The sequence below is a fragment of the Pelophylax lessonae genome, assembly GCF_965119305.1.
Source record: "Pelophylax lessonae genome assembly, chromosome: 2".
NCBI classification, from domain to species: domain Eukaryota; kingdom Metazoa; phylum Chordata; class Amphibia; order Anura; family Ranidae; genus Pelophylax; species Pelophylax lessonae.
In genome coordinates this window covers 526,602,830-526,628,093 of record NC_138769.1, presented here as the reverse complement: position 1 = coordinate 526,628,093, position 25,264 = coordinate 526,602,830, and the positions used below count along the sequence as shown (strand labels likewise).

General features: G+C 41.0%; 1 protein-coding gene across 1 annotated transcript in view; it reads left to right on the top strand.

Moving 5' to 3' along the window:
- The window catches only part of TDRD3 (tudor domain containing 3), a 565,755-nt gene that overhangs the window by 411,129 nt on the left and 129,362 nt on the right, over positions 1-25,264 (top strand). The window contains exons 8-10 of the mRNA XM_082246772.1: positions 2,599-2,736; positions 8,604-8,760; positions 20,978-21,103. Of these exons, the coding sequence (XP_082102898.1) occupies positions 2,599-2,736; positions 8,604-8,760; positions 20,978-21,103 (421 nt within the window). The remainder of the gene's footprint in view (positions 1-2,598; positions 2,737-8,603; positions 8,761-20,977; positions 21,104-25,264) is intronic.

The window sequence follows — 25,264 nt, the reverse complement described above, 5'->3', positions numbered from 1 at the left end:
AACAATAGGAACATGTATGACTGTTAATTACCTATTTTTGGCCACTTGCTTCCATAAAACTGCTCTGTGGATCTGTGTGTCTATTCAGTTCTCTTGCTCTGTAGTGGAATGAGAAGGTTGGCTGAAAGCATGAGGCTTCAGAGAATAAATGGGTGTAAGGCTGGCTGTGATTGGCCAAGACTGTTGCTGAGTGTGAGATTGGCTGTGATTGGCCACAAACTCCTTATGGGTAATAACGTTTAACTCTGTGCTTTCTGGTTTAAATTCTGCTGTGTCTGAGCTTACCTTACAGGCATATAAATTAATCTTACAGGCAAATTTCCTTTTTTTTCTGTGAACACAACATACAACTGTTATGTGACATCCAAACATGAAATCACAGTAAATAACTCTGCTTTTGTCTCTCACATATAAACATATGCACTGTATTGAGGTTATTAACAGGTCTAGCTGTATATGCATGTAGGTCATATTAGCAACCTAGGACAGGTTCTAGCTGGCCAGCTACACGGAGTGACCCCTGCCATTAAATATCATACGGCGGAAATACCGCACATCCATGTTAGAGGATCAGAGCTTTCACATATGTTAAACACGAAAGTTTCAGCACTACTATCATGGATCCTGAGAAACTGGATATCCCAGAAACTGAGGTGTAGAGTTTTCCTTCACTGTAAATTTAAGAAGGGCCCACACGTTTTCAATAGGGTTTAGTCAGGTGGGAAAGGGGGCCAGATCATTATTCTTTCATCTTTAAGGCCTTTATTGGCTAGCCAAGCAGTGGAGTCTTGAAAGATGCAGACTTTTTTCTGTACCACTGCTCGAAGAAAGTATCTTCTAAAAACTGGCAGTAGGTCTGGGAGTTGATTTTGAGTTCATTCTCAAACCGAAAAGGTCCTACTAGCTTATCTTTATTAATACCAGCCCATATCAGTACTCCACCTACACCTTGCTGGCGTCTGAGTCAAAGTTGAACTCTGTGCCCATTACTGATCCAGCCACAGGCCCATCCATCTGGCCAGTCAAGAGTCACTCTCATCTCATCAGCCCTTAAAACATTTCAAAAATCTGTCTTCAGATATTTCTTGGCCCAGTCTTGATGTTTCAGCTTATGTGTCTTGTTCGGTGGTGGTCAGGTTTCAGCCTTCCTTACCTTAGGCATGTCTCTCAGCACTCAATACCTTGTACTTCTGAGCACTCTAGGTAGATTGCAGTTCTGGAATATGACATCACTGGAGGATAATGGGTTCCTGGTAGCTTCATGTTTGATTTTTCCCAAATCTTTGGCAGTTAATTTGCGTCTTGTTTTCTCAACACTTTTCTTGCGACCCTGTTGACTATTTGCAACAAAATGTTTGATAGCTCTGTGATCATGCCCCACTATCTTTGGAATTTCAAGAGGGCTGCATCCCTCTTAAAGACTTTTTACAATTTTTGACTTTTCAGAGTCAGTTAAATCTCTTTTTTGCCCTATTTTGCCGGAGGAAAAGAAGCTACCTAATAATTATGCACACCTTAACATAGGGTGTTGATCTCTTTAGGCCACACCCCCCCCCCTCATTATAAAAATACACTACATCTGAAATGCCTAAATTCAATAAGCATTCAAGTTTATGCACCTTGGAGTTGAACAATATGCATAAAAATGATTATTAGGTCAAAATACTTGGCTAATAATTGTGCACAGTGTTTTTGTGCTTTATTAAATAATAAATCAGGTATGGTCTGTAAATATTGCTGTGATTACTGTCCCAATAAATAACATCTTAGAAATGTAACTTGCAAGTTAAGTACATTTTTAGGTAAAGCAGTTTGTGTACAGCTTGCTGTAGACTGTTTTTGTTCTGTTTTTAAATCTTAAAAATTGTAGAAGATATTGCAGGCATGAAAGGGATTGCAGTGCAGTGAAAGCTCACAAGCGAACGTTTATAGAATATTTATGTCTTAAACACCATAGACTTTGCTGATTTTCGAAATATTATCCTGTTTTAAGGCTTATTCTGATTCGACAGTCCAACAGAGAGCACTACTTGATAAACAAGAGCCTGTTTGTTTATGTTGCTTTGTTGGCTGTCTTAGAACATATGGATGCCAACACCCCATCTTGTTTTCTATAAATAAGTCTTAATAATGTGTGCATCAGTATCCTGATTAGCTTGCTGGAAGCTGATTGACACAATGATCGCATTTTCTGGCATTTTTGGATGCTGCTGACTTATATCCTCCCCTGGAAACTGCAGAAACTTGAACTCGGAGTAAAATCCCTGGAACTTGGCTAGTTTAATGCTCATGTTATTTTATATCCTGCTATATGGTTTTCCATTTGCCTTTATTGTTATGATTCAGCTCAGAGTAGCACATAAACATGAACATTATATAACTTATTTTTACAGCTTGAAACGTTGACAAGAAAGAAGCAGCCAATGAGTGGATTATTGTTCCATTTTATGGAAATTAGCATATTATTTATCAGTAGGTGCAGCTCAATAATAAAAAATGAAGCTCCTGTGGATTTGTTGCATCCTGTGTAATGACTTAATCTTTAGGATGAGTTTAGAAAGGAGTTTTTCTTTTTAACACAGCCTTTCTTATCTCTAGACCAAGACGTTTGGAGGAGGTGGTATTGCTGCAAGCAATCTCAATACAGGTGCTGGAGGGAATCGTAATAGGGAAGCTTTCCAGAAAGAGAAGATAATCAAAAGTGAAGGCAGATCAGAAGGAGTGTATCGTGAGCTGGTAAGGTTTAACTACAAAACAAAGCATTGCATAATAACATCATGAACAAAAGCAAATACGATTTCTCCTCTGTCACTTATATTCCCCCCAACTCACACACTCACTCTTTCTTTCTCTCTCTCCGCTCTATTACCATCAGCCAGACAATATAGGAATATTAAAACTAGTACAAATAGATGATTCCCATTGGTCTATTGGGGCCATACATGTGAAATTAACTTAAAGTGATTCTAAACATAATTATTTTGTTCTTTTAAATAACAAACATGTCATACTTACCTGCTTTGTGCAAAGCAGTTCCAATCCTCATCATCTAGGGTCCCCTGCCAATGCTCCTCCCACCTCCCGAACACCCCTATAGCAAGTCACTTGCTATGTTGGCACTTGTGCGGGCTTGCTCCTGAGTCTCACTATCTGCATTTTTTGACACACGCAGCAGGACTCTGCCCTGCCCCCGTTCCCTGTCACCAGCTGTGATTGACAGCAGCAGGCTCCTTCTAATGTGTGTGAGCCAATTAGAAGCATGAAACCCTCTGCTCATGTGCCCATCGCTGAATCGAGATCGTGCTCAGGTAACTATAAGATGGGGTGGATGAAAACTGCCTGCAGAAGGTACAGTATTTTACCTTCATGCATAGAATGCAATAAAGTGGTTGTAAACCTTCATATGTACTCAGTGAAGAAACGGCCTCAGGCAATACAGAGAAATGAAACAAATCCTCATGCATAATTTGTACTAATTTATCTGCAGTCTTCTCTTCTCTTCAGCCATTCAAAGTGCAGAATTTGTAAAACTTGTCTGAGCTGTTAGAAAATAGAGGTCGGAGAGCTGAAGCTACACTCCGCAGAACGCAGTGAGGCAAGCTCTGAGAGCTGATTGGAGGGAAGGGAGACATTCCCTTCACTTCACCCGGCACACAGGAACATAGCTGAAGCTATAAATCAGCTGGAGGTCCCTCCTCTGTCAACATTTTTCACGTGGCAGCAGACAGAAATTACACTTACTGCTCTGGATTGAGACAATTACACACTATAGATTAATATGCTTGGTTAATATTTCATTTCTGAGGTTTACAACCACTTTGAGGTAAAAAAAACCTTCTGCCTTTATAACTACTTTAAGCTAGGTAACCAACTGGTCAGGTTAGTGGTTTGTGATTTTAGGGGTGTTTATTTTGTATAATGTTTTATGGATGTATTTTGTATAATGTTTTATGTGTGTGTGAAGTATTGTTTATGATTTTTAAAACTTGTGAGGAGTTACTTTTTGAAATTTTATTGTACACTTTATTTACAATGACAATACATTTGATCGATCTGCTCTATTACTCTTTACTCTTTCTTTTCTCTCTATTGTCTAGCTACATCTGTTTCTCTCCATACATGTGTTTTTTTTTTTTTGTTTTTTACTTCTTTGCTTCTCTTTTTTTCCCTCTCAATTTTTACCTAACACCTATTTGTATCTCCTGTTCTGCCCTAAATCTCCCTTTCTCTCATCACTCTATTTCTGTCTTGTTTTGTCATTACCCATCTTTCCCCCTACTGATGCCCTCTTTCTGTGTTCCTAGCTATGACTTTTAAGTTACTCAAAGCCATCCACCCCGTCCCCCATCAGACGTTGTATCCAGACAGCACTGTTTAATGGAACATTTTACAACATTTTCCTTCGACAGAAGTTAATTATAAAATTGACTTTAGATCAGTATATGTCTTTAACTGCAATACTGCCCCCTCTCCAGTCCAGCTCTGTTTTTGATTTAATATCAGTTTCTTTTTCTCTTTGTCTGTGTTTTGTCATTCTTCTCTTATTTCATTGTGCGAAGATCTTCAATATAAAGTACCTTTCATTTGCACACACGAGCACTGTAACAAAAAAAAAAAACAATGAGATATACAATAGTTAGCATTTGCGCAAAATTTGCAAATAACAGCCCTGCAAATTGTAATATGTGCAAACGATTATTTGCAGATATTAAAGTTGTCCCTTGCCAAAATTGAATCTTTTAGCAGATCCTGTTTTTTTCCAAAGTTAATAAATCAAATGTATTTAGAATGTGTTCACTATTATCAATGTTATTGTATGAATTTCTGTGTGGAATATATTAATCCAAAGTGAAAATAGCCTAAGAACATTTGCTCCTAAGAAAATAATATCCTAGGAATTTTCAATCCAAAGAGAAAATAGACTAAGTACAATCCTATGAGAAAATAGACTAAGGACATTCAATCAAAAGAAATGAATAATGTACTCTTGACCCTCTCTTCTCCTTCTCTGAAAATCGGGTTTCCAACCGAGCATGTACTATGTGTAAAATCCAAAAAGTTTACTCAAAAACAAGACAAAATACATATCATATATATATATATATATATATATATATATATATATATATATATATATCCATATAAAATTAACCTAGCGTGATTGAGTAACGGACCAAACCACAAGCTAACGCTACCTGGGATCAACTGGCAACCCAGGGCCCAATAGTGTTAGCCAATACAGTTGGGAATGGTCAGCATCAATATTAGAACCTTGACATGTTTTGCGATATTTCACTTCTTCAGGAGCTCATTTAGTATTCTAGATGGATAGAAAAAAACCAAGCAAGTAAAAAGTACATTTCATAACATGTTTAAACATTTTTTACTAATAAGTAGACTAAAAATGGAGAAACTGTGCTCGAGGTCCAAAGGAGGAAACCGGCATGCAGGGAAGACAAGGGCAAATGTGGGGGTGCACATGATACCAACACCATGGTATAGTAAAGTGTCCCTTATATACATAGGGATGGAACTGTAGACAAGAAGTAGAGAAAGTGAGACACACCACCTTCTAAAAGCAGAGAAAGGTAAGTACTATATGGAGACACATACCCCACATGTCTCCACTAGTGGGACATAGAGGGAGGCATAAAAAGCTCTTCCTCGCAATGACCCCAGCGTATGTGGAATGATTATATATATATATATATACGACGAAATAAATATTACATCCAACGGGTTTGAACTATGACCATCTAATGAGGGTTGTCCATATAGAATGTCTGTTCTATTTGTTTATTTTTCTTTTTGTACTAACTATATGCTCTGATAAACTGATTTTTGTTTATATAGCTGTGTTGGAGGTCAATGCCTTTGTGTTGAATCGTGCATCCTTAGCCTTGGTTGGCATATGTGCGGGCGTAAAGCCGCAGCCTAGTTGTCCCCACCTCATCTCTTGGATTGGGGATAAGGGTTTATGCATTTGGAGGTTACATCAAAGGGCGCTGCACCCTGGGAATTCCTCCTCCTAAGTAAGCTGCTCCGTCCTAGCCAGCTCTATGGGCGAGCAGTCGTTGATTGTTCACGCATGCGCGATGTGCGACTCGGGCATGTGCACTTCAGACCGGCCAAGTTGGGAGACACCATGGACGCCCCGACCGGGACGCACATATTAGGCGCAGTTGTGGGCCTTATCCAGCATCAGACCCTGCCATCTACTTTTATGTGCAGGACGTGTGACGATCCTTGGTGACCCTGGAATATGGATAGCGCTGTTTGGCCCTGCTCTGGCTACCTTTATCCCTGCCTCTATTCCAGTGTTAGTTTTACTATACACATTCTATGAATAATTTAGATGCTCTTTTGGTTAACTAAGGATCTTTTATATTGCAGATCCTCACACTTTGTGAAACCCCTTTTTGTTGGGAATATAGTGCTGTACAACTGTCCTACCTTTGTTGCAACGAGCAGTAAATGCATTTGCCGGGGGACTTTAAATGAGGCTACACACTCAAAAATAACATGGTGCAGTGTTATACCAATAGTTCTATGCGTGAACAATGATCATCTTTTTGGTTTGCGGAAGGAACACTGCGGGACAGACTCAGGCTGATTACTATCTGCTGTGATATGTGCTTGTTATACATCAAATGGGTTAGTGCATAATTGTGTGTATACCCAAATAAAGGTTGTTTAAAGATAATGCACTATGGGCCTGTCCCTTTTGTTTATTATCCCCCAATACATGTGAGATGCGGCACCTATAGGAGTCTGAATAGGATTGTACAACAACATCTTGAAGCGGAAGCGCTGGGAGCTGTATGATTCTGTGAAAGGTTGCAGTGGTCCTTAACCACTCACTGCTCCAGATCCACTTTTGTCCGGTAACAGGCAGTATATGGTGGCTGGGAATTCACTCTGTCTTTGTCGGTTTATCACCTGGGTGGATGTCCTATTAGTACCTCCCACATTTTGTATTGCTGCATTTACATACTATTGCTATCAAGATTCTACAGTTTTCTACGCATATTGAGCAATTGATTGCATGTGGACTGTTGGGACTTATTCTTCACTAGTTTTAGCGCAACTCTATTTTTGATATATTCAATCACACTAGGTTAATTTTATATGGTTTCATATATGATATGTATTTTGTCTTGTTTTTGAATAAACTTTTTGGATTTTACACATATGTGCCTAAAAAAGTCCATGTTTCTCTTGCATCTATACAGTTTAGTTAATAGGATGTGGCACTCATTGCCATCTATCTCTGCATCCACTGTACCATCCCGTAACTGGTAACTGACAGTACTGGAGTTTGGAGAAGTCTTTGCTTACTACCTCAGCCTGTAGAGATGCTTTCATCCCAATGACCAACATGGCTTATAGCCGATGCTTGGGATATGCTCCCAACCCCCTAGGTTTGTTATTTTCTATAGCTTGACCTCTATATATTTGAAAACACTTTTCTTACTGGCATTTGATATATGACTTGTCTATAATTGCTCTTTAAAACTAAAGGTGTATACTTGTTATCAAAATGTAAGTTTTGAAGCAATGTGAATATTTTATTCATGCCTTTGACCCATCTTGAATCCAGGATTGTCCTTTTACAAGTATAGATATGCAAAATACATAAAAAAAACGTTTTAATCTCCTGTTTGTCATCTATGTGTGTATGCTTTAAAAAACATGTTTAGATAACACAATTGACATTGCTTTTGCATGTACTGCTAGTTTCATGCTGACACAAAAAGTATGAACAAATTACTTAATTATTAATAACCTCTTGATCTGTATAGGTAACTCGGTGATGTTGTGATACTCAGAATGTAAGCAAAGATAGCAATGTGTGGTGTTGAATTGTAAATTAATTGATCAATCAATGCCTAGGGTACAAAAATAAATTTAGTTTAAAGCTGTGGTTGCCTTGTCAGCACTGTGTGTCAACGATGATGATGTTTCGATTGGACATGCTAATAAAATATCATGCAACACTCTGTGTGTATCTCGATAATAGATGTTCTATTTGGATGATCTTAAGCCGCATTCTGAGTACATTTTATCCCAGAAGCCTTTTAAGACGTTGCATATGATTTGTCACTCAATAATCTAATTACATCTGAAAATTGCTCTAGTCTGAAGCAACTAAATAAGTGGCCTTTCAGGAAGCAGAAAAATACAGTGAAGAAAACTGTAAGATCAATATAATGTTTCAGCTTTAATGTGCAAATTTGAGGAAACAACAGTAAATCTGTCCTTTTTTTAAAATCCTGTTAGGATTTATTTGAGACATTGTTTCTCTTTGTATCTCTATAACAGCTACATTTTCACATCTTCATATCACTGTAAATGATGTTTTATTTAAACTACTATTTGTTTCTGCTCTTTAAATTCTTTGTTTTATCAGAGCACTATCAGACTATATAATTGGTATTGTTTGCTAGGGATCTGATATTGCATTTCTATGAAAACAAAGTTTCATAGTGCTTTGCAAAAAAAGCTAGGGAAATTTGATTATAGTCTTAGTGACAATCTTGCAACTGGAATAAGAAATTGAATGTTGGTTATTACATTTATTCCTTGGCTTTATTTTGTTGCAGGTTGATGAAAAGGCGCTAAGGCACATCACAGAGATGGGCTTCAGTAAAGAGGCAGCCAGACAAGCTCTTATGGATTACAGCAACAATATGGAGGCGGCACTTAACTTCCTAATAGCTGGCAACAAACCTAAACCTCCTCAAGGGCTCCCAGCACGAGGTATTGTCACCTGGTGTATGGATGCAATGGAGTGCCAAAACATTCATGTGTGCATAGGACATTATAATCTCTAAATTTGGCCCGGTCAGTGATTGTCAGAATAAATGTATTAAAATTGATACAGATGCCTCAGCTTTTACATATTTAACACAATTCCCCCTTGTGGATCCCCCTCTAGATGTTAAAAAAAATATAATCCTAACCAAAATACCCAAAACACCAAGTTGGCATTTCTACTTCAGATCCTTGCCTTTACTTCTTCTTCTTTTTTTTTTAATCCAATTTTATTTTTAAAATTCTTTATAACAAGAAAACATCAAAGTCAATTCGCTATTCCAAGCAATATCAACATTGATGCTTTTGAAATTGTCCCAAGATATTCACAAGTAAAAATTTTCAGAAAAATTAACTGATATACAAAATTATTCAGAAATACAAAAATATTGGGAAAAATTCTGAAACAGATGGTATATGGATCTTTGACAGCATCCCCCCGCCCACTGTTGCCACATGCACTATTTATAAACCATATTAATTGAAATTAGAACGTGATGCAACAGTCCATTTTACTCCAGATCCTTTCAAATTTAAATTTGCAAAAGACATTACGTTGAACATAGGTGTGTTTATTAATTTCCCAAATTCAGTCCCCAGAGGTAGCAGGATTGGGTGAGACCCAACAAGAAGCTTACGTGCTATAAAAGAGATCTTATAATAACCACTATCTGATCAGGATCCATGCTATTGGGATCTACTTAGCACAAAAGTAATAAAACATGGTCTAGAGTCACCATGGTGTGTTCTATACATAGTTTAGTATATCCATATATTCCTGCCAGCACCTAAATAATTTTGGGCATCTCCAAAAGTGCATAAAGGAGCCAGGGGATTGAGCTCATCTTGCACATTCTGAGTTTTATCTCCTGCCTACCCTGTGCAACAGTTCTGGGGTACGATAAGCTTTATTTAGAATAAAAAATTAAGTCAGTCTATGGGTGGGAGATATTGAAGCAAGTTGTACATTCTGTAATATTTGATCCCATGTATCCACTAGAATCACATCAGTTTCCACCTCCCATCTTTGCCTACATGGTACAGTAATATTAGAAAGCTTTTCAGATAATCACGTATAAACCTTAGTTATGAGGCCCTTCATAGTATTTGCTTCAGTTATACTGTCCAAAATAGGAATAGAGAAAAAGGAGACTGTTGAGACCAGACCTTGAGTCGTCAGAGCATGTCTGAGTTGTAAATATTTAAAAAAACATTTTCAATCTAGATTATATTAAGTACAGAGTTTTTTATGTTTTCAGTACCCCATCAGAATACAGCTGCACCAGGATAGTAATCCCCGCACGTTCCCATCTGGAGAACCCTACCAATTGTAGGATTTTCGGAAATGCTCTGTTCGACCAGTGGCGGAAATCTACTGTAACCTAAAATGCCCAGCTTTTTTTTTTTAGTAGACTGCCAAGCCTTGCATATCAGATATAGTGTATGATAAGTAAATTGGTTAAGGGTGGAGTAGTGGATCCTAAAGCCAGCAAAGGATTGCAATTGCAAAATAAATAGGTAAGTATATTATGTGTGTAAACCATCCGTTTCCCAACCTGCAAGATGCTGAATTTGAAACGCCAAAAAATATGCCCAGGAATCTGATGCTGATAGCCCCCCTTGATCGTTTGGAGATTGTCTATCGTCCTTTGACAGACGCAGCTCTCAATGCTTCTTCACTATTGGGTTATGCACCATCTACAGGAGTAGACTAGGCAGTGAAAACTTTTCACTCGACATGCCTGTAGGGGCTGTCCCTCACGACATAACCCCAGATACACTGTGCTCTCAGATCAGTTTCTTGCTGCCTAGTTAAGGAGTAGGACCTAGGTTTCCTGCTGGGGCTTTGGTCTCAGTTTTCATATTCTTTTCAGAATGTTTATTTTTATTTCTCTTTACTCACTATTGCTAGCTAGTGTCAGTGGGATCCTCCTGGTGAACTACAAGCGAAAGCCGAGCTGAGTTTTGGCACTGGATAATCTAGATCCTTACGGTCTCCCATCTTGGCCAACGAGCGTGAGCAGGTTGTGATCCGCCCAGGTCTTGCCACGGCGGAGCCCCAGTGGATGGAGATGAGCCTGCAAGCGTATGCCTCGCAGGGACGCATTGACCTGGAATGCCCTGAGTCGCAGCGTACCCCTCTTTGGCTGGCAGCACCCCCACTCAGGGTGGGAGGTGAGCTGTGTCGGAGCAGAGCCCGTGGAAAAAAAAAAAATACTGCGCTAACCGTGAAATAAGCTGCTTGCACAAACGACTGACAAAAAAGTTGACCAAACAACTATAATAAAAAAGTGCATAAAAACCTTGCATAATAAAATCAAACACAGTTCCAAGTGAAATTGAGCTGAAATAAATCTATAATAACAATCCCAAGTAAAAATGGTGACAAAAAAGTGTCCAATTTAACAGTAAGTGATCACAGTGCCCGGTAGATCCCAACACCGGCAGGGAATGAAGATTATATGCGCTCACCAGAGGGATAGGACCCAATTACCATATAGCACCTGGGTCAAACCGACTTGTATGGTGTAAGGTGGGTTATCCAGAACAGTGTGATGTCCTCGGATGCCCCAGTGTAATCTTGTAGCAGGTATGTCAACACCAGAAAAACTCCAATTCGGCCAGGATAATAGAAATGAACCAAAAAGAGCAAAATATAGTGTAATTCTGCTAAAATGTATTGGTAAAATAAAGCAAATAAAGATGGGTGGCCTAGCTGATAGAGTAACTGACTTGCAAACAAAAGGTTGTGAGTTTGAATCCCCAGGCCAGCAGGTGATTAATATTAATTATAAGGGCATGCCGCTGACAGTCCCAAGGTAAAAATTCCCCCTCAGACTTTATTAATGTGCTTGCTGAACCTCCAGATCGCAGTCTTTCATGTCTCGGTCTGCAGCTTTGAAAAATCTGGCGTCAAAGGTGGACTTTGTGGCAAACAAGTCGCTACCCAGAAACGGCCACTGCCTTCTCATTCCTCTGATTTTGAACCTGATATGCTCACCACGGACAATCCCATTCCTGAGATATCCCTGTCCTTGCAGTCAGATGGCCAGGAGGATAGGTCCTCCTCGGCTGCAGCGCGGGGAACTCGTTATGGTGGAAGCACTGATTCTTTCTGTAAGGGAAACATTGCAAATGGATGATGAGCCCACACAGCCAGGACAGCGGGTCGTTTTTGGCTCCCCCAAAACCCAGAAGTCTGGCCAGGTGTTCCCTTGTCCCGAAGACACAATATGTCACAATATGGTGAATGAGCAATGGCGCATTAAGCACGTGCTAGTGGTGCAAAAGCTCTTTAAACGCCGTTATCCCTTTGCTGACTCAGTCTCAAATAAGGTGGATCACCCTGTTTCCAGAACAGAGCTACTGTCGTACCTGGGGAAGACCCCCTAGTGTTTATGGACCCGGTGGACAGATGAGTGGACCCCCTTTCCTGCCACCTGCAATTGCTGGCGGGTTCGATACTTAAACCTGTATTCGCGTCCACAGGCGTTTTTTTTCGTGCCTCAAGGGCGCAAGCAGAAGGTAAACCATTCAGAGCCTCTGATGGAAATGGAAAGGCTTGGTCGGGTAAGCCCAAGATTAGCCAATCGGTTTCTGTGGACAAATTCTCTTCTGTATGAAGGGGCGTCCTCACCCGATTCTGGGGTGGGGGGACATCTGCGTTACTTTCAGGATCCCTGGAAGTCTGATTAGGATAAATGGGTTCAAGAACTGATTCGTTCAGGGTACAAGATCCTATTTCGGTCTCGTCCAGCAGGCAGTTTGTCTCAATCAGATCTCCGTCTGTCTCCGGATCGATTGAAGGATCTCAGGGAGGCATTGCAGGCTCTCCTTGCACAGGGAGTGATTGTGCTGGTTCCTCAGCAGAAATGTTTTCAAGGTTTTTCTTCAAACCCGTTTACAGTGCCCAAAAAGGAGGGCATGGTGCGTCCAATTCTGGACCTCAAATCACTGCACCGCTTTTTGCAGGTGCAGAAGTTTCGGATGGCATCCATTGGGTCGGTGGTAGCGTCTTTACATCTAGGGGACTTTCTGGCCTCCATCGATATGAAAGATGCGTATCTGCACATCCCTATTTACGGGGGTCATCTGCGGTATCTCCGTTTCGCAGTGGTGGAGGAGCACTTCCAATTTTGTGGAATACTCTGGGTCTAGCCTCCGCTCCCAGAGTATTCACCAAGGTTTTGGCCCAGTGTTAGCCTTGCTCCGCAAAAAGGGGATTGCAATTCTCAGATATCTGGACCATCTCCTGTTGAGGGCAAGTTCTCTTCAGACCCTGTTGGGTGACCTGTCTATCACGGTTCAGACCCTTCAGGAGTTCGGGGGGACCATCAATTTCAAGCAGTCCGTGCTGATCCCATCAGGGCACTTGGATTACCTGGGTATGATTTTGGACTCCTCTCTGGCGAGGGTCTTTCTCCCAAAGGGGAAACACTTCGGACTTGCAGAGAGAGATCAGGTTGCTGAGGGACACCGATCTCTCCTCCCTGCTGACTTGTATGAGGTCTCTGGGGCTGATGGTGTCGACCTTCGAGGTGGTCCCGTTTGCTCCATTTCACACAAGACCTCTACAAAAGAGCTTCTTGTCTAACGGGACAAGGATCCGCTTTCCTTAGACAGAATATGTCTAAGCCGTCTCACGAGGTTGGAGCTCTCGTGGTGGTTTCAGTCACTCGCTCTGAACCAGGGCAGGTCCTTCCTACCATTGTTGTGGACGGTGGTCACCACAGATGCCAGTCTGTCGAGCTGGGGTGGTGTGCTGGACAACCTCTGTGCCCAGGGAAGCTGGTCAACGGAGGAATCCTCCTTACCGATAAATGTCCTAAAGCTCAGGGCGATCAAGCTCTGCCTGCTCAATTGGATGCCTCGGTTGCACGGTCTTCCGGTTCCGGTACAATTCGACAATGCCACGGGCGTGGCTTACATAAATCATCAAGGGGGCACCAAGGGTGTCCGGATGGCCAGGGAAGTGGCCGAGATTCTGACTTAGGCAGAGGACCATGTTCTGGCTCTCTCCGCAGATCACATTCCCGGTGTGGAGAATTGGCAGGCGGATTACCTGAGTCGTCAGGATCAGGGAGAATGGTCCCTGCATCCGGAGGTTTTTCACCTCCTGTGTGCCCGATGGGGGTTAATCTATTTGCGTCTTGTCTGTACAAAAAGTTACCGAGGTTTGTGGCCAGGGCTCGAGACCCGCTAGCTGACGCCACAGGCACATTGGTGGTACCTTGAAGCCAATATCGGCTGCTTTATGCCTTTCCTCCGATACAGCTGTTGTCGAGGTTCCTCTGAAGGTTGGTGGTGGAAAAGGGGCCGGTGATTCTGGTAGCTTCAGACTGGCTTTGCCGGTCTTGGTACGCAGATCTGGTAAAGATGGTCGTTGAGCCTCCTTGACGGCTGCCTCTGAGAGAGGATCTGCTGTCTCAAGGTCCAATCTTCCATCCTGCTTTATGGTCACTGGCTTTAATGGCGTGGCTGTTGAAGGCCAGGTGTTGAGAGACAGGGGTCTCTCTGATTGTGTGATTCCTACCATGTTAAAGGCTAGACAGGCGACTTCCAGGAAGATTTATTATCGTACTTGGAAGATGTATATTGCCTGGTGTGAATCGCAAAAATTGCATCCTCGCTCGTTTTCGGTGTCAAGAGTCTTGGTTTTCTTGCAGAAAGGAGTTGAGCAACATTTGGCTTTAGGCATAATTAAAGGTCAAGTGTCGGCCTTAGCCGTTTACTTCCAACGCCTGTTGGCGACTAATTCCTTGATCCGCGCCTTTATTCAAGGGGTGCGTCATCTGGCTCCGCCAAGGAGATCACCTTTGCTTCCGTGGGATCTGAACTTGGTCTTCTCGGTTCTTCAACGGCCTCCGTTTGTAAATATAGGGACATATCTCTGCCTTTGCTGTCTCAGGTCGCCTTTCTAGTGGCTATCACTTGTGCCCACATAGTGCCTGAGTTGGCGGCACTTTCCTGTCATTCGCTTTACTTGGTCGTTCATAGAGGTAAGGTTGTTCTATGACCTAATCAGTCTTTCCTTCCTAAGGTGTCTGATTTCCACCTCAATGAATATATTGTTTTGCCTTCGTTCTGTTCTAAGCCTAAGCATCCCAAGGAATTTACCTTGCATTTTCTGGCTGTGGTTCGGGCGATCAGGGTTATCCTGTCGGCCACAGAGCCTATTAGGGCATCTGATTCTCCGTTTGTCCTTACTGAGGGATCTCGTAAGGGTCCGGTTGCGTCTGCTGCGACCATTTCCGAATGGATATGGCAGACGATTGTTCAGGCCTATTCATTGAAGAGTCAGGTTCCTCCTTTCCCAGTGAAGGCTCATTCTACTAAAGCGCTAAATGCCTCTTGGGCTTTTCGCCATCAGGCATCTGTTGCTCAAGTGTGTAAAGCGGAGACTTGGTCGTCTGTACATACTTTTATAAAATTCTACAAAGTTGATTGGATAGCATCCTTAGATGCCTCTTTTGGCCGCAAGGTTTTGCAGGCTGCTGTTTAGAAGAGACTTGGTTCTTTTCTCCTTACAGGGTTGAATTTTTTGTTTTGGGGGTAAGCTCATGTTGGTTCGGCCTGAGCTTTTTGTTACCCAGTTGGCTAAGTTTTTAGCTTTGGAAATGCGTTAACAGTTTTGGTTGCGTTCTTCCCACCCCTCATGCCTATACTGCTTTGAGACGTCCCAATAGTGAGGAAGCATTGAGAGCTGCGTCTGTCAAAGGACGATAGAGAAAATTGGATTTTTGTAAGAACTTACCATAAAATCCTTTTCTCTGAGTCCTTTGACAGACGCAGCTCCCGCCCCTCTAGAATGGGGTTGGTTCTGTCTTCTTTCACTGCTTGCTACGAAACTGATCTGAGGGCACAGTGTGTCTGGTGTTATGTTATGAGGGATAGCCCCTATAGGCGTGTTGAGTGAAAAGTTTTTACTGCCTAGTCTACTCCTGTACATGGCGCATAACCTACTAGTCAAGAAGCATTGAGAGCTGCGTCAGTCAAAGGACTCAGAGAAAAGGATTTTACGGTAAGTTCTTACAAACAATCCAATGTTAATTCTAGCAGGCTTATTACACCATATCAGGTTCCCGGAAGATCTTAGTTATTTCCTTAAAGTTTTGAACTGTGGCATCCATATAATTTTTATTAGATTGATGCGGCCAGCCACAGAAAGTGGCAGCTTGCACCATGATCTACCCTGTGATTTAAATTTCTGAAGTAGGGGTAGCAGATCTTTAGAATTGTGTGCTCTAAGATAAATAGAAATAATTACCCTGAGATATTTAATTTCTCTTTTCCTCTCTGTCCTTCACAGACACAGCTCCTGATTCTTCTTAACCATTGGGTTATACTGCCCCCTACAGGAGTAGGACACTAAGCAGGAAAAAGCTTGACTACGCCTTTGGGCAGTCCCAGGGGGTATACACTCACTCTCAGCTATAGGCAGAGAGCATTTTTGGAATTGCTGGAATCTCTGGCCTTGCCAATTTTTTCATTTTAAATGGAATTTGTTTCCTCTTATTATTTTGTTCCTGTGAGAACTACAAACAAGTGCTGGAATGGGCGACAAACTGGATAATATAGATACTTAGGGTCCCCCCAGTCCAGCCAGTGAGCGCGTGCAGCCTGCAACTCCGTGCTAGGTTGGCCGCGACATAGCCCCACTGGACTGGGTCAGACTCTGGAAAAAATCCAGACATTGCAGGAGGCAATTCAGCTTCTGTTGTTCAGCAGACAGTCATCCCTCTGGGCTTGCATGCGCGTGGTGGGCCTGATGGTGTCCACCCTCGAGGTGGTCTGTTTGCACAGTTCCACACAATAACCCTGCCAAAGAGATTAGGGTAAAATGGGTCAAGGATCGACGGTCTCTATGTGTGGCTTCACCCTCTGGCACTTCGACAGGGAAAATCCTTCTCCTTCTGTACTGGTTGGTTGTCTCTACGGATGCCAGCCTGTCCGGTTGGGTAGGCATCCTCGGCACAGACATGCTCAGGGGGTCTGGACTCAGACTGCCGATTAGTGTACTGGAACTCCAAAGTATCCTGGCGACTCAGGAAGTAGCCGGCATTCTAAGGTGGGCTGACTGATTTGTTCCAGCCCTCCCAAACTTCTGACACGACTCCTGTGCAGAATTAAGGTGTAAGGGATTCTGGTCATTCTAGTGGCTCCAGGCTGGTATCGCCGGTCTTGGTATGCCGATCTGGTATGGCTGATCGCTGATGCTCCTTGGGGACTTTCTCTCAGGAAATATCTGCTGTCCCAAGGACCAGTCTTCCATCCTGCTTTACAGTCGCTGGCTTTAACGGCTTGGCTGTTGAATGCCAGGTGCTGAAGGGTGGAGGTTTGTTTGAATCTGTGATTCCTACGGTGTTAAAAGCTTGGAAATCTGCCTCCAGGAAGATCTACCATCGTACATGAAAGACATACATCACGTGGTGTGAGTTTCTTGAGGTCCATCCTCGCTCCTTCTCAAGGGATCAGATCTTAATCTTCCTTCAACGAACAAAATTGAAAAGTTGAACAAAGTTGAACAAAAATTGGCCTTGAGTTACCATCAAGGGCTAGGTATCAGGTTTTGGCGTTTTTTTCCCAATGACCTTTGGCCACACACTCTCTGGTGCGTACCTTTTTTTCAGGGTGTCCGACATTTGTTTCCTTCACTGCGGGCTCTGTTGCCACCTTGGAATCGTAATGTGGTGCTTTCAGCTCTACTGAAGCTTCTCTTTTGAAAATATTCTGGAGATTTCCCTGCTTACGTTGCCCCAGAAGGTGGCCTTCTTTGGTGGCTATCATCTCTGAATGCAGGGTGTCGGAACTGATGGCGTTATCCTGTCGTTCACCTTATGGTGCTTCACAAGGCTAAGGTGGTGCTTTGCTTTTGTCCATCATTCCTTCCTAAGGTGGTCCCTGACTGTCATTTGAATGAAGACATTGTGTTGCCTTCCCTGTGTCCCAGGCCTAAACATCTGAAGGAAATTGCCCTGCATGTCTTGGATGTGGTCCGAGCAATTAGGGTGTACCTGGCAGCTACGGAGTCTGTTAGGAAGTCAGACTCTCTATCTGCGCTCATGGACGGACCTCACAAAGGATTGTCTGCTACTTCTGCAACCATTTCCAGATGGATCAGATAGACTGTGGTTCAGGCCTATTGCATCAAGGGTCAGGTTCCTCCTTTCCCGTTTTAGGGGCACTCTACTAGGGTGCTTAGTGTCTCCTGGGCTTTCTGTCTTCTAGCGTCAGTGGCGCAGGTTTTAAAAGGCGGTGCACACTTTTACAAAGTTTTTTGTAAAGTGGTTGTGTTGCCATTTGTGGATGCTTCTTTTTGCGCAAGGTTTTGCTGGCTTCTGTTTAGAAGACCTGGTCCTCTTTGAGGGTGTATTGTTTTTCAGGTGAGCTCCATTTGTTTATAGTTGAGCTCTGTGTTACCTGGTTGGCTATGGTTAGCCTTGGGAATTTTTTTCTGATTTTTTTCCCACCCTCGTGTTTAACACTGCTTTGGGACGTCCCCATGGTTAAGAAGAATCAGGAGCTGTGTCCGCCAATGAACGAAAGAGAAGCCCAAATCGGTTGCTGCATGGGTCCCTTGTGATAGATCCACCTTCATCGTCGATCTGTTCTGTAGAGCTTCTTGCCATTACACCTGTTTAACCTCACGTGATGGATCAAGTGCAAGTTATTTGGATTACTGCAATGTATTGCACTTATGTACATGCATTTTTTCCACTGTTTAGTACTCCTCATATTTTTTCTCTTGTTCATTAGTAAAGATTCTGCAAAAATTCTTCCTGCGTTTCCCTGAAAAAAACATTTCGGCGAAACCGGTCGGAGACCATAAAAACGCAGTGAAAGATGCTTTTTTATTTTTATACTAAATATGTGTTTGTACTTTAATGTTTTTTTTTTTTTTTTATATTTTAGGAAATAAATGTTTATATTTTTATAAATATGTATTTTCTACTTTCTGTCTGAGCACCTTAAAAGTCCCACACTCCATGCTCTCACTCCATTTCTCTGATGTTCATTGACAGACGTAGCACCCAGCCCTCTGTGGAGTTGGCTTTCTTCTGACACTGCTTGTAACAAAACTGAGCGCCTATAGCTGAGAGTGGGTGTATACCCCCTGGGACTGCTCATAGGCATAGTCAATCTTTTTCCTGCCTAGTGTCCTACTCCTGTAGGGGGCAGTATAACCCAGTGGTTAAGAAGAAACAGGAGCTGTGTCCGTCAATGAACATCAGAAAATTTACAGTAAGTCAAAAATCCCATTTGTTACGTTGACTTTGAGTTTTGACACTGCAAACGGTAGAGGACCCTGTAAAGGGTCCAATGGGAATAATACAGATTTATTGTAGTTTATCGAAAGACTATAGAGTGCCAAACTTATCTAAAGCAGACATTGTGATGGATGATGATCCCTGGGTATTGGCTAGATATAACAACATGTCGTCCACATATAGAACAATTTTTTCCTCACATTTTCCTCTGCAGAACCCCCTTACCCCCACAGTTTGTCTCAACAGAGCCACAAGGGGCTCTATAGCTAGTGAAAACAGAAGGGGGGACAGTTGACACCCCAGTCTGGTTTCACGAAACAGCGGGAAAGAATCTGACATTCTCCCGTTGACTCGAGCAAAATGTCTAGGGCATGTATATAAAAGCTTGACCCAGTTGCAAAAGATGTTACCAAAGCCAAAACGATTAAGCACCTCCCATATATAACTCCATTCTTTGCTGTCAAACGCCTTAGCGGCACCAAGTGACAGCAGTGCTCTATTTGTCAAATTGTCGACCGGGATTTGTATATTTAGAAAAGTGCGTCTTCTATTCAAAGAAGTTGAATATTATTGAATCGAATACAATTGGGCATAAATCCAGTTTGATCTGGATGAATATCAGATGTAATGACTTTGTTTAAAGTGATACTAAAGTCTTGTTTTTTTTTTTCCTTTAAAACTCCTTATAATTAGATTTTGATCATTAACGTTTAGAAAAATGTGTCTTTATATACCTTTTTTTTTTTCTTTTGTATGTGTTCTATATGTTTTTGGTTGTTAACACATGTGAAAAAAGGGACCTCTTCTGAAAAAAAAAAGTGTTAGAAAAAAAAATAAAGCTTTTTCAAAACACATTTCCCAGGCCATCTTATCACTGAGAAATAGACTGGCATAGATTGGTACTTTGCAGCTCTGGTTCTAAGGAACAATTCAACCCCTGAGCAGGTAGCTGTGTTTCTTGCAAGCAATTACATTATTATTAACATATATTATGAGGTTTTAACAATGTATCTTTAATGGATATTCTAATAAACATTAAAATATCAAAAATAACCAGAAATGCTGCTTCAGAAGTTACCAGTCCGCAAAAATTTAGCAAATTTCACTTATCACAGACTCCTGCTAAAAGTTTCCTGCTGTAGAACCAGGTGTACAGAGTAAAGAAATTCTTACTGAGGATAACATGAAAAAATTCCTAAGCATACATTACCTTAGTAAAAACGGTTTGTCAAAACTAAAATAGGTTATAAGATATAGACAGGTGATGTTAAAGTTCTGCTTAACTTGTTTGTATATATTTTGTTTGATTTCTCCTCTTCTGCTTTCCCATTGCTAATTAAGACAAACAATAATTCTATAGGTCCAATAGGGATTTGGAAGGGGGCATTACCATGCTCACATTATACAGAAAAATTAAAGGTTTATATGGTTTCCGCTGTGGTGAGATGTGTACTGAGGAGTTTTCTCTCTGTCTGATCTGGAACTAATATGCAGAATTAGAAGTCAGGACTACAGATCTGCGTATTCGTTTCAGGTCAGTGCTTCAAAGTATTGAAGCCATTGGATTAATATAACAAATATTTGGCATTATCTGTAGGAAAGGTCATAAATTACAGCCTCCATGATCCATTTATTGCAGGTTTTCATCTCTTGTATATATTATATGTATGTGTGTACAGTGAAAAAATGAATCAGCAAGGTCTGGCAGTATTGCTATGATCCCATCATAATCTTAGCATAGAAAATATAGAAGCTAAATGCAGTGCAGTCACCCATGTGATTCAGGAAGAGCTGCAGGTACTCTAGCAGGGCCTGTGCAGTAAACTGAAGCAGAAGTGAAGTTGCTGCATGAAAAAAACATGCTTAACCAGTATCTGTTTTCATTCGATGTATAGGTAAAGGAAAAGGTCGAGGTAGAACACGAGTAGAAGAAAATGATGAACTGACAAATTCTAGACCGTCTGCTCCTAGCACTCTCTTTGATTTTCTAGAGTCCAAAATGGGAAGTTTTTCTATTGAAGGTGAGTGCCATTGTAATATTATGTATAGTTTTTAGATTATATAAATTAATTAAATGGTATATGAATGAAAACTAAACACTGGCTATGGTTAAGTCTTCTGGGCAGCTGAGGAGCCCTATATTTATACCCAGCATTGATGACCTTCAGTGATGTGTTAAACTCTATGGTTAGTTCTGGTAATGAGGCTATAGATAAACCCTAGCAAACAAGAGCTACAGGACTTTTCAGTTACCAAGCCATGAAAATATAAGTAAAAATCACGTTTTTATAAATATAAAGGATATTAAAAACACTTAGTTGCTGTTTCACGTACATATAAACTTGATATACATCCATACACCCCACATATCCCCTTACTAATATTTAACTATATTTTAATTATTTTACCGTACATCGTTACATTGAATAAAAAAAATGTAATGGGCTATTCAAAATTCAATGCCCTTTTAATCTGGAAAAATAAGGGGACAGTAATTTCCTGAACAGCAACCACTCAACATTACATTTAAAAAAAATTCAAAATGGGATGATGTTCCCAGCAGTGAATGCCTTCTGTTACCACACATCTAAACCGTAGAAGAGGGGCCTCATTGACTAGTCAAATTGGTTTATTGTTTAGTGATAAATGTGCTCTTAGCTTTACATGGTTGCTTTCTTTAATTGGTGATTCATAAACTTAGAAATATTCTACTTTCATTCTAGACCTTTTGGCTGACAGTTGTGCCATGTTTTTTTTTTTTTCTTTTTACTGCCCCCTAGCTGCCTATCCGAAAGGAACCCACCTCCGGCACTTTTTTTTTTTTTTTTCACGGACACGGATGACACTTGTGTCATCCGCTCCGTATGTCCGCATATCATCCCATCCGACTGCGGATGATATACGGACATAATGTATGTCTATGGGCATTGCGGATGTCAGCGGATGACACCGCTGACATCCGATTTTGCATCCGTTCCGTTTTTCAAACGGAACAAAAATAGGGTTCTCTTCCGTTCCAAATAACGGAACAGAACTGAAAGGACGAAAATCGGATGTCAGCAGATGGTCATCCTCTGACATCCGCAATCCCATAGACATTATGTCCGTATATCACCCGGAAACGGATGGGGTGATTTACGGACATACGGAACGTCCGTGTGAAAGAGCCCTAACTCTTTATCTGACATACACAGACAATGCTACAAAGTACCTACAGAAAGCATGGGAAGTACATACTGAAAATAATCACATTCTGGTACATCCACAATTCAACTTTTTTTTCCCAAAACTTTCTTCACATCTGAAAAAACAAAAAATATATCACAATAAATCCTTTACAAAAATAAATTAAGATCATAATCTTTGTTAAGAGCATGTGGATGTAACACACGAAATTTGTGTATCCACTATACTTCCTTCATTTTTAATGCTAATACTCCTATAATTACAGCATTTTATCAATTGCTTTGAATTTGAAATCTTCTTCAGCATGCCCATCTCTGTGAAAAGTCGAGATGCTGGCAAATTAGCTGGTTTCTATCTAATGGAAAAACTATGTTGGGGCAGTTTGTTCTTTTAGTTTTTGTGTCATTTCCCCACATAGATTTTCTCACATGGGCATACTATCACATATACAACAAAAGAGGACTGGTGTTTTCTTGAATATTCAGTACTGTTCAGTTGTGTGTGCATGTATTGCCCCTGAGAACTTTTGAATGCACCCCAAACATAGAAAATGCTTTACCTTTTTTTGACCCGGAAAGTTTGTTTGCATATGGTCTTTGGTATACAGAATTCATATTTCATCAACCAGTCACGCAGACAATGATTATGCCTTAAAGCCTGTTTGGGCATCTGTTGTAATTATGGCCCATGTTGGTGTGCTTCCATGGTTATATATATATATATATATATATATATATATATATTTTTTATTTTTTTTTTTCTTCTAATATTACCAACGCTCTCTCCGTTGTGCTAAACTGAGTGGTGAATTTATTTTATCTTCCTTTTCTTTCCGTTTCCTTCCTTCTGCTTTCGCATTTACTTTTTCAACTATGGAGTTGTCTAGTGATCAATTCAGATGGGTAAACCCAGGCAACAAACTTATCTGTCATGTGACATAGACAGTTATTCTTTCACTCCCTTACACTTACAATACGATGTACCTGCATTATCTGCCTGTGAACAATTGAGTGAAAACATGAGGTGTATAACAACTAAGGAATAGTAATTTCCTATTTTTATCAGTTGGTTTAGTATACAAATTAGTCTGCAACCTAGTTCCATCTTTGTATACAATTGTGTCTAAAAATGCAATGTTCTCCAGATCTGAATTGAAATGATTGAATTGAAAGATCAAAGCCATTGAATTGTTAATGAAATAGGGAGAGTGATCCAACATCGCCCCATCACAGTGCAAACACATCATCAATGTAGCACTACCACACTACTCATTACTGAGTGAATGCCACATTGGGAACTTGTTCTAAAAATAGTCCATAAATGCTTCACAAAGGACAGGATGACATTGAATACTATTGTTATGCCCCAACACTTTCCTGAAAGAACATTTAGTTATTAGTCCAATTCAAAATGTTCTCTGGCCAGATTAGGTTATGCAGCTGTAAAATCTTTTTTCAGTGCATTGAATCTATTGCATGTTTGTTACCCTCTTGGTGATCAGTGGAGGCATGTAGGCTGGACAAATCCCAAATCACAAGGAGAGTATCTGTCAAGACCTCAGGAAGGCCAGAAATCCCATGTGACTGTTAGATATGGCTTAGTGTTCTGAACCAAGGGAGCCAAAAGCCTATCTAAAAAAAAGAAATGGGTACATAGATAGATCAATATCCTGTTAAACTCTTGGAGTTTATGCCCAAGCAGAAATCTTGTATAATAATTTTCTTAGTTTTGGCTGCCCAGAGACTGATCGAAGGTAAGCTGGTTCAGCAGGCAATGGCTGAATGTTGCTCTTGTTTGGCTGTCCCTACTCAACAGACATTGAATATTTGATCGACTTCTGTCGAAGGGACATACTGATAAACCTACGGTATACAGCAGATGAAAACGCTGATCAGTGTATTCTCACAGTTTTGTGTCCCACTATCACGATACAGTGTTTCAGCAGGGGATTCCTTCATCAATCTTCCTTGAGCATTAACGAGCATACATATCTAGTCACCTTCTTGACCAGTACTTAATAGGGGCCAGCCCTTTAAGGGGCTTCAGATGCTAGGGGCTGGGTTTATGATAAAGTGACCACTGTGATTGGCTGTCACAGTGGTCACATGATTGGAAAGCTCCCAATTGCAAGCAGCCATGGGGGGCTTTCTGTTAACTGCCAGTAACTATGCCGGGAGCACGCAGGGCGTGCACTTACTGCACAGCTGTGTTTGCAATGTTGGCCCCAAGAGGTTAAGATTTAGGTGGTTCATTAAGCCTTTTGTTAAAAAGACCAACATCCTTACAGTCTAGAGCAATATGTGCTAAAGATGAGGACAATTCTGATTTGCAAGCATGGTGTACTCACCATCGAACAATCTGCAATAGACTATATTATACCCTGGTTCAGAAAAAATTTATCAAGATGGGCTTTTTGAGACAAAATGTTAACCCCTTATTTCAAACACCTGTCCTCTTCAGAGTCAGCAGAGAGCATGAAATGGTATGGAGTAGGTGCTCTGGCAGCGTTGACTAGTCAGCATAGTCATCCTTGGTTCTTTTGGCAAACTCTGTTACTCTTGCGGCAGTGATTTTTTTCTTCCAGCTCTTAAGTACCTGGACAAACCTCCGCTGTAGCTCCTCCAAGAATCTTTTTCGATTAACTGTGAATCAGCCATACACAAACAGCAGTACAAAGTAATTACAAAATGCATTGGAAATACATTATCCAGCTTTCAAAGGTAGTGATAATGGATTCGTCAGCTTTAAAAACCCTACATCACCAATTGGTGAAGAGGAATTAAAAAAAAAACCTTAACGCATCGTCCAATTTTTTCCATGGGAAAAAAAACAAAAAAAAACAAAAGCACTTCTTGTCCTGTAAGGCATCTGCATATTTCCTGGATTAACAGTCTCTGGGGTTATTACTTAATAATAGCTAGTTCTGTACATTCAGAAAAGCATGTATAATTTTTTTTTTTCTAAATAAACGTAGCTGGCTAGAAACTAGTTTCTGT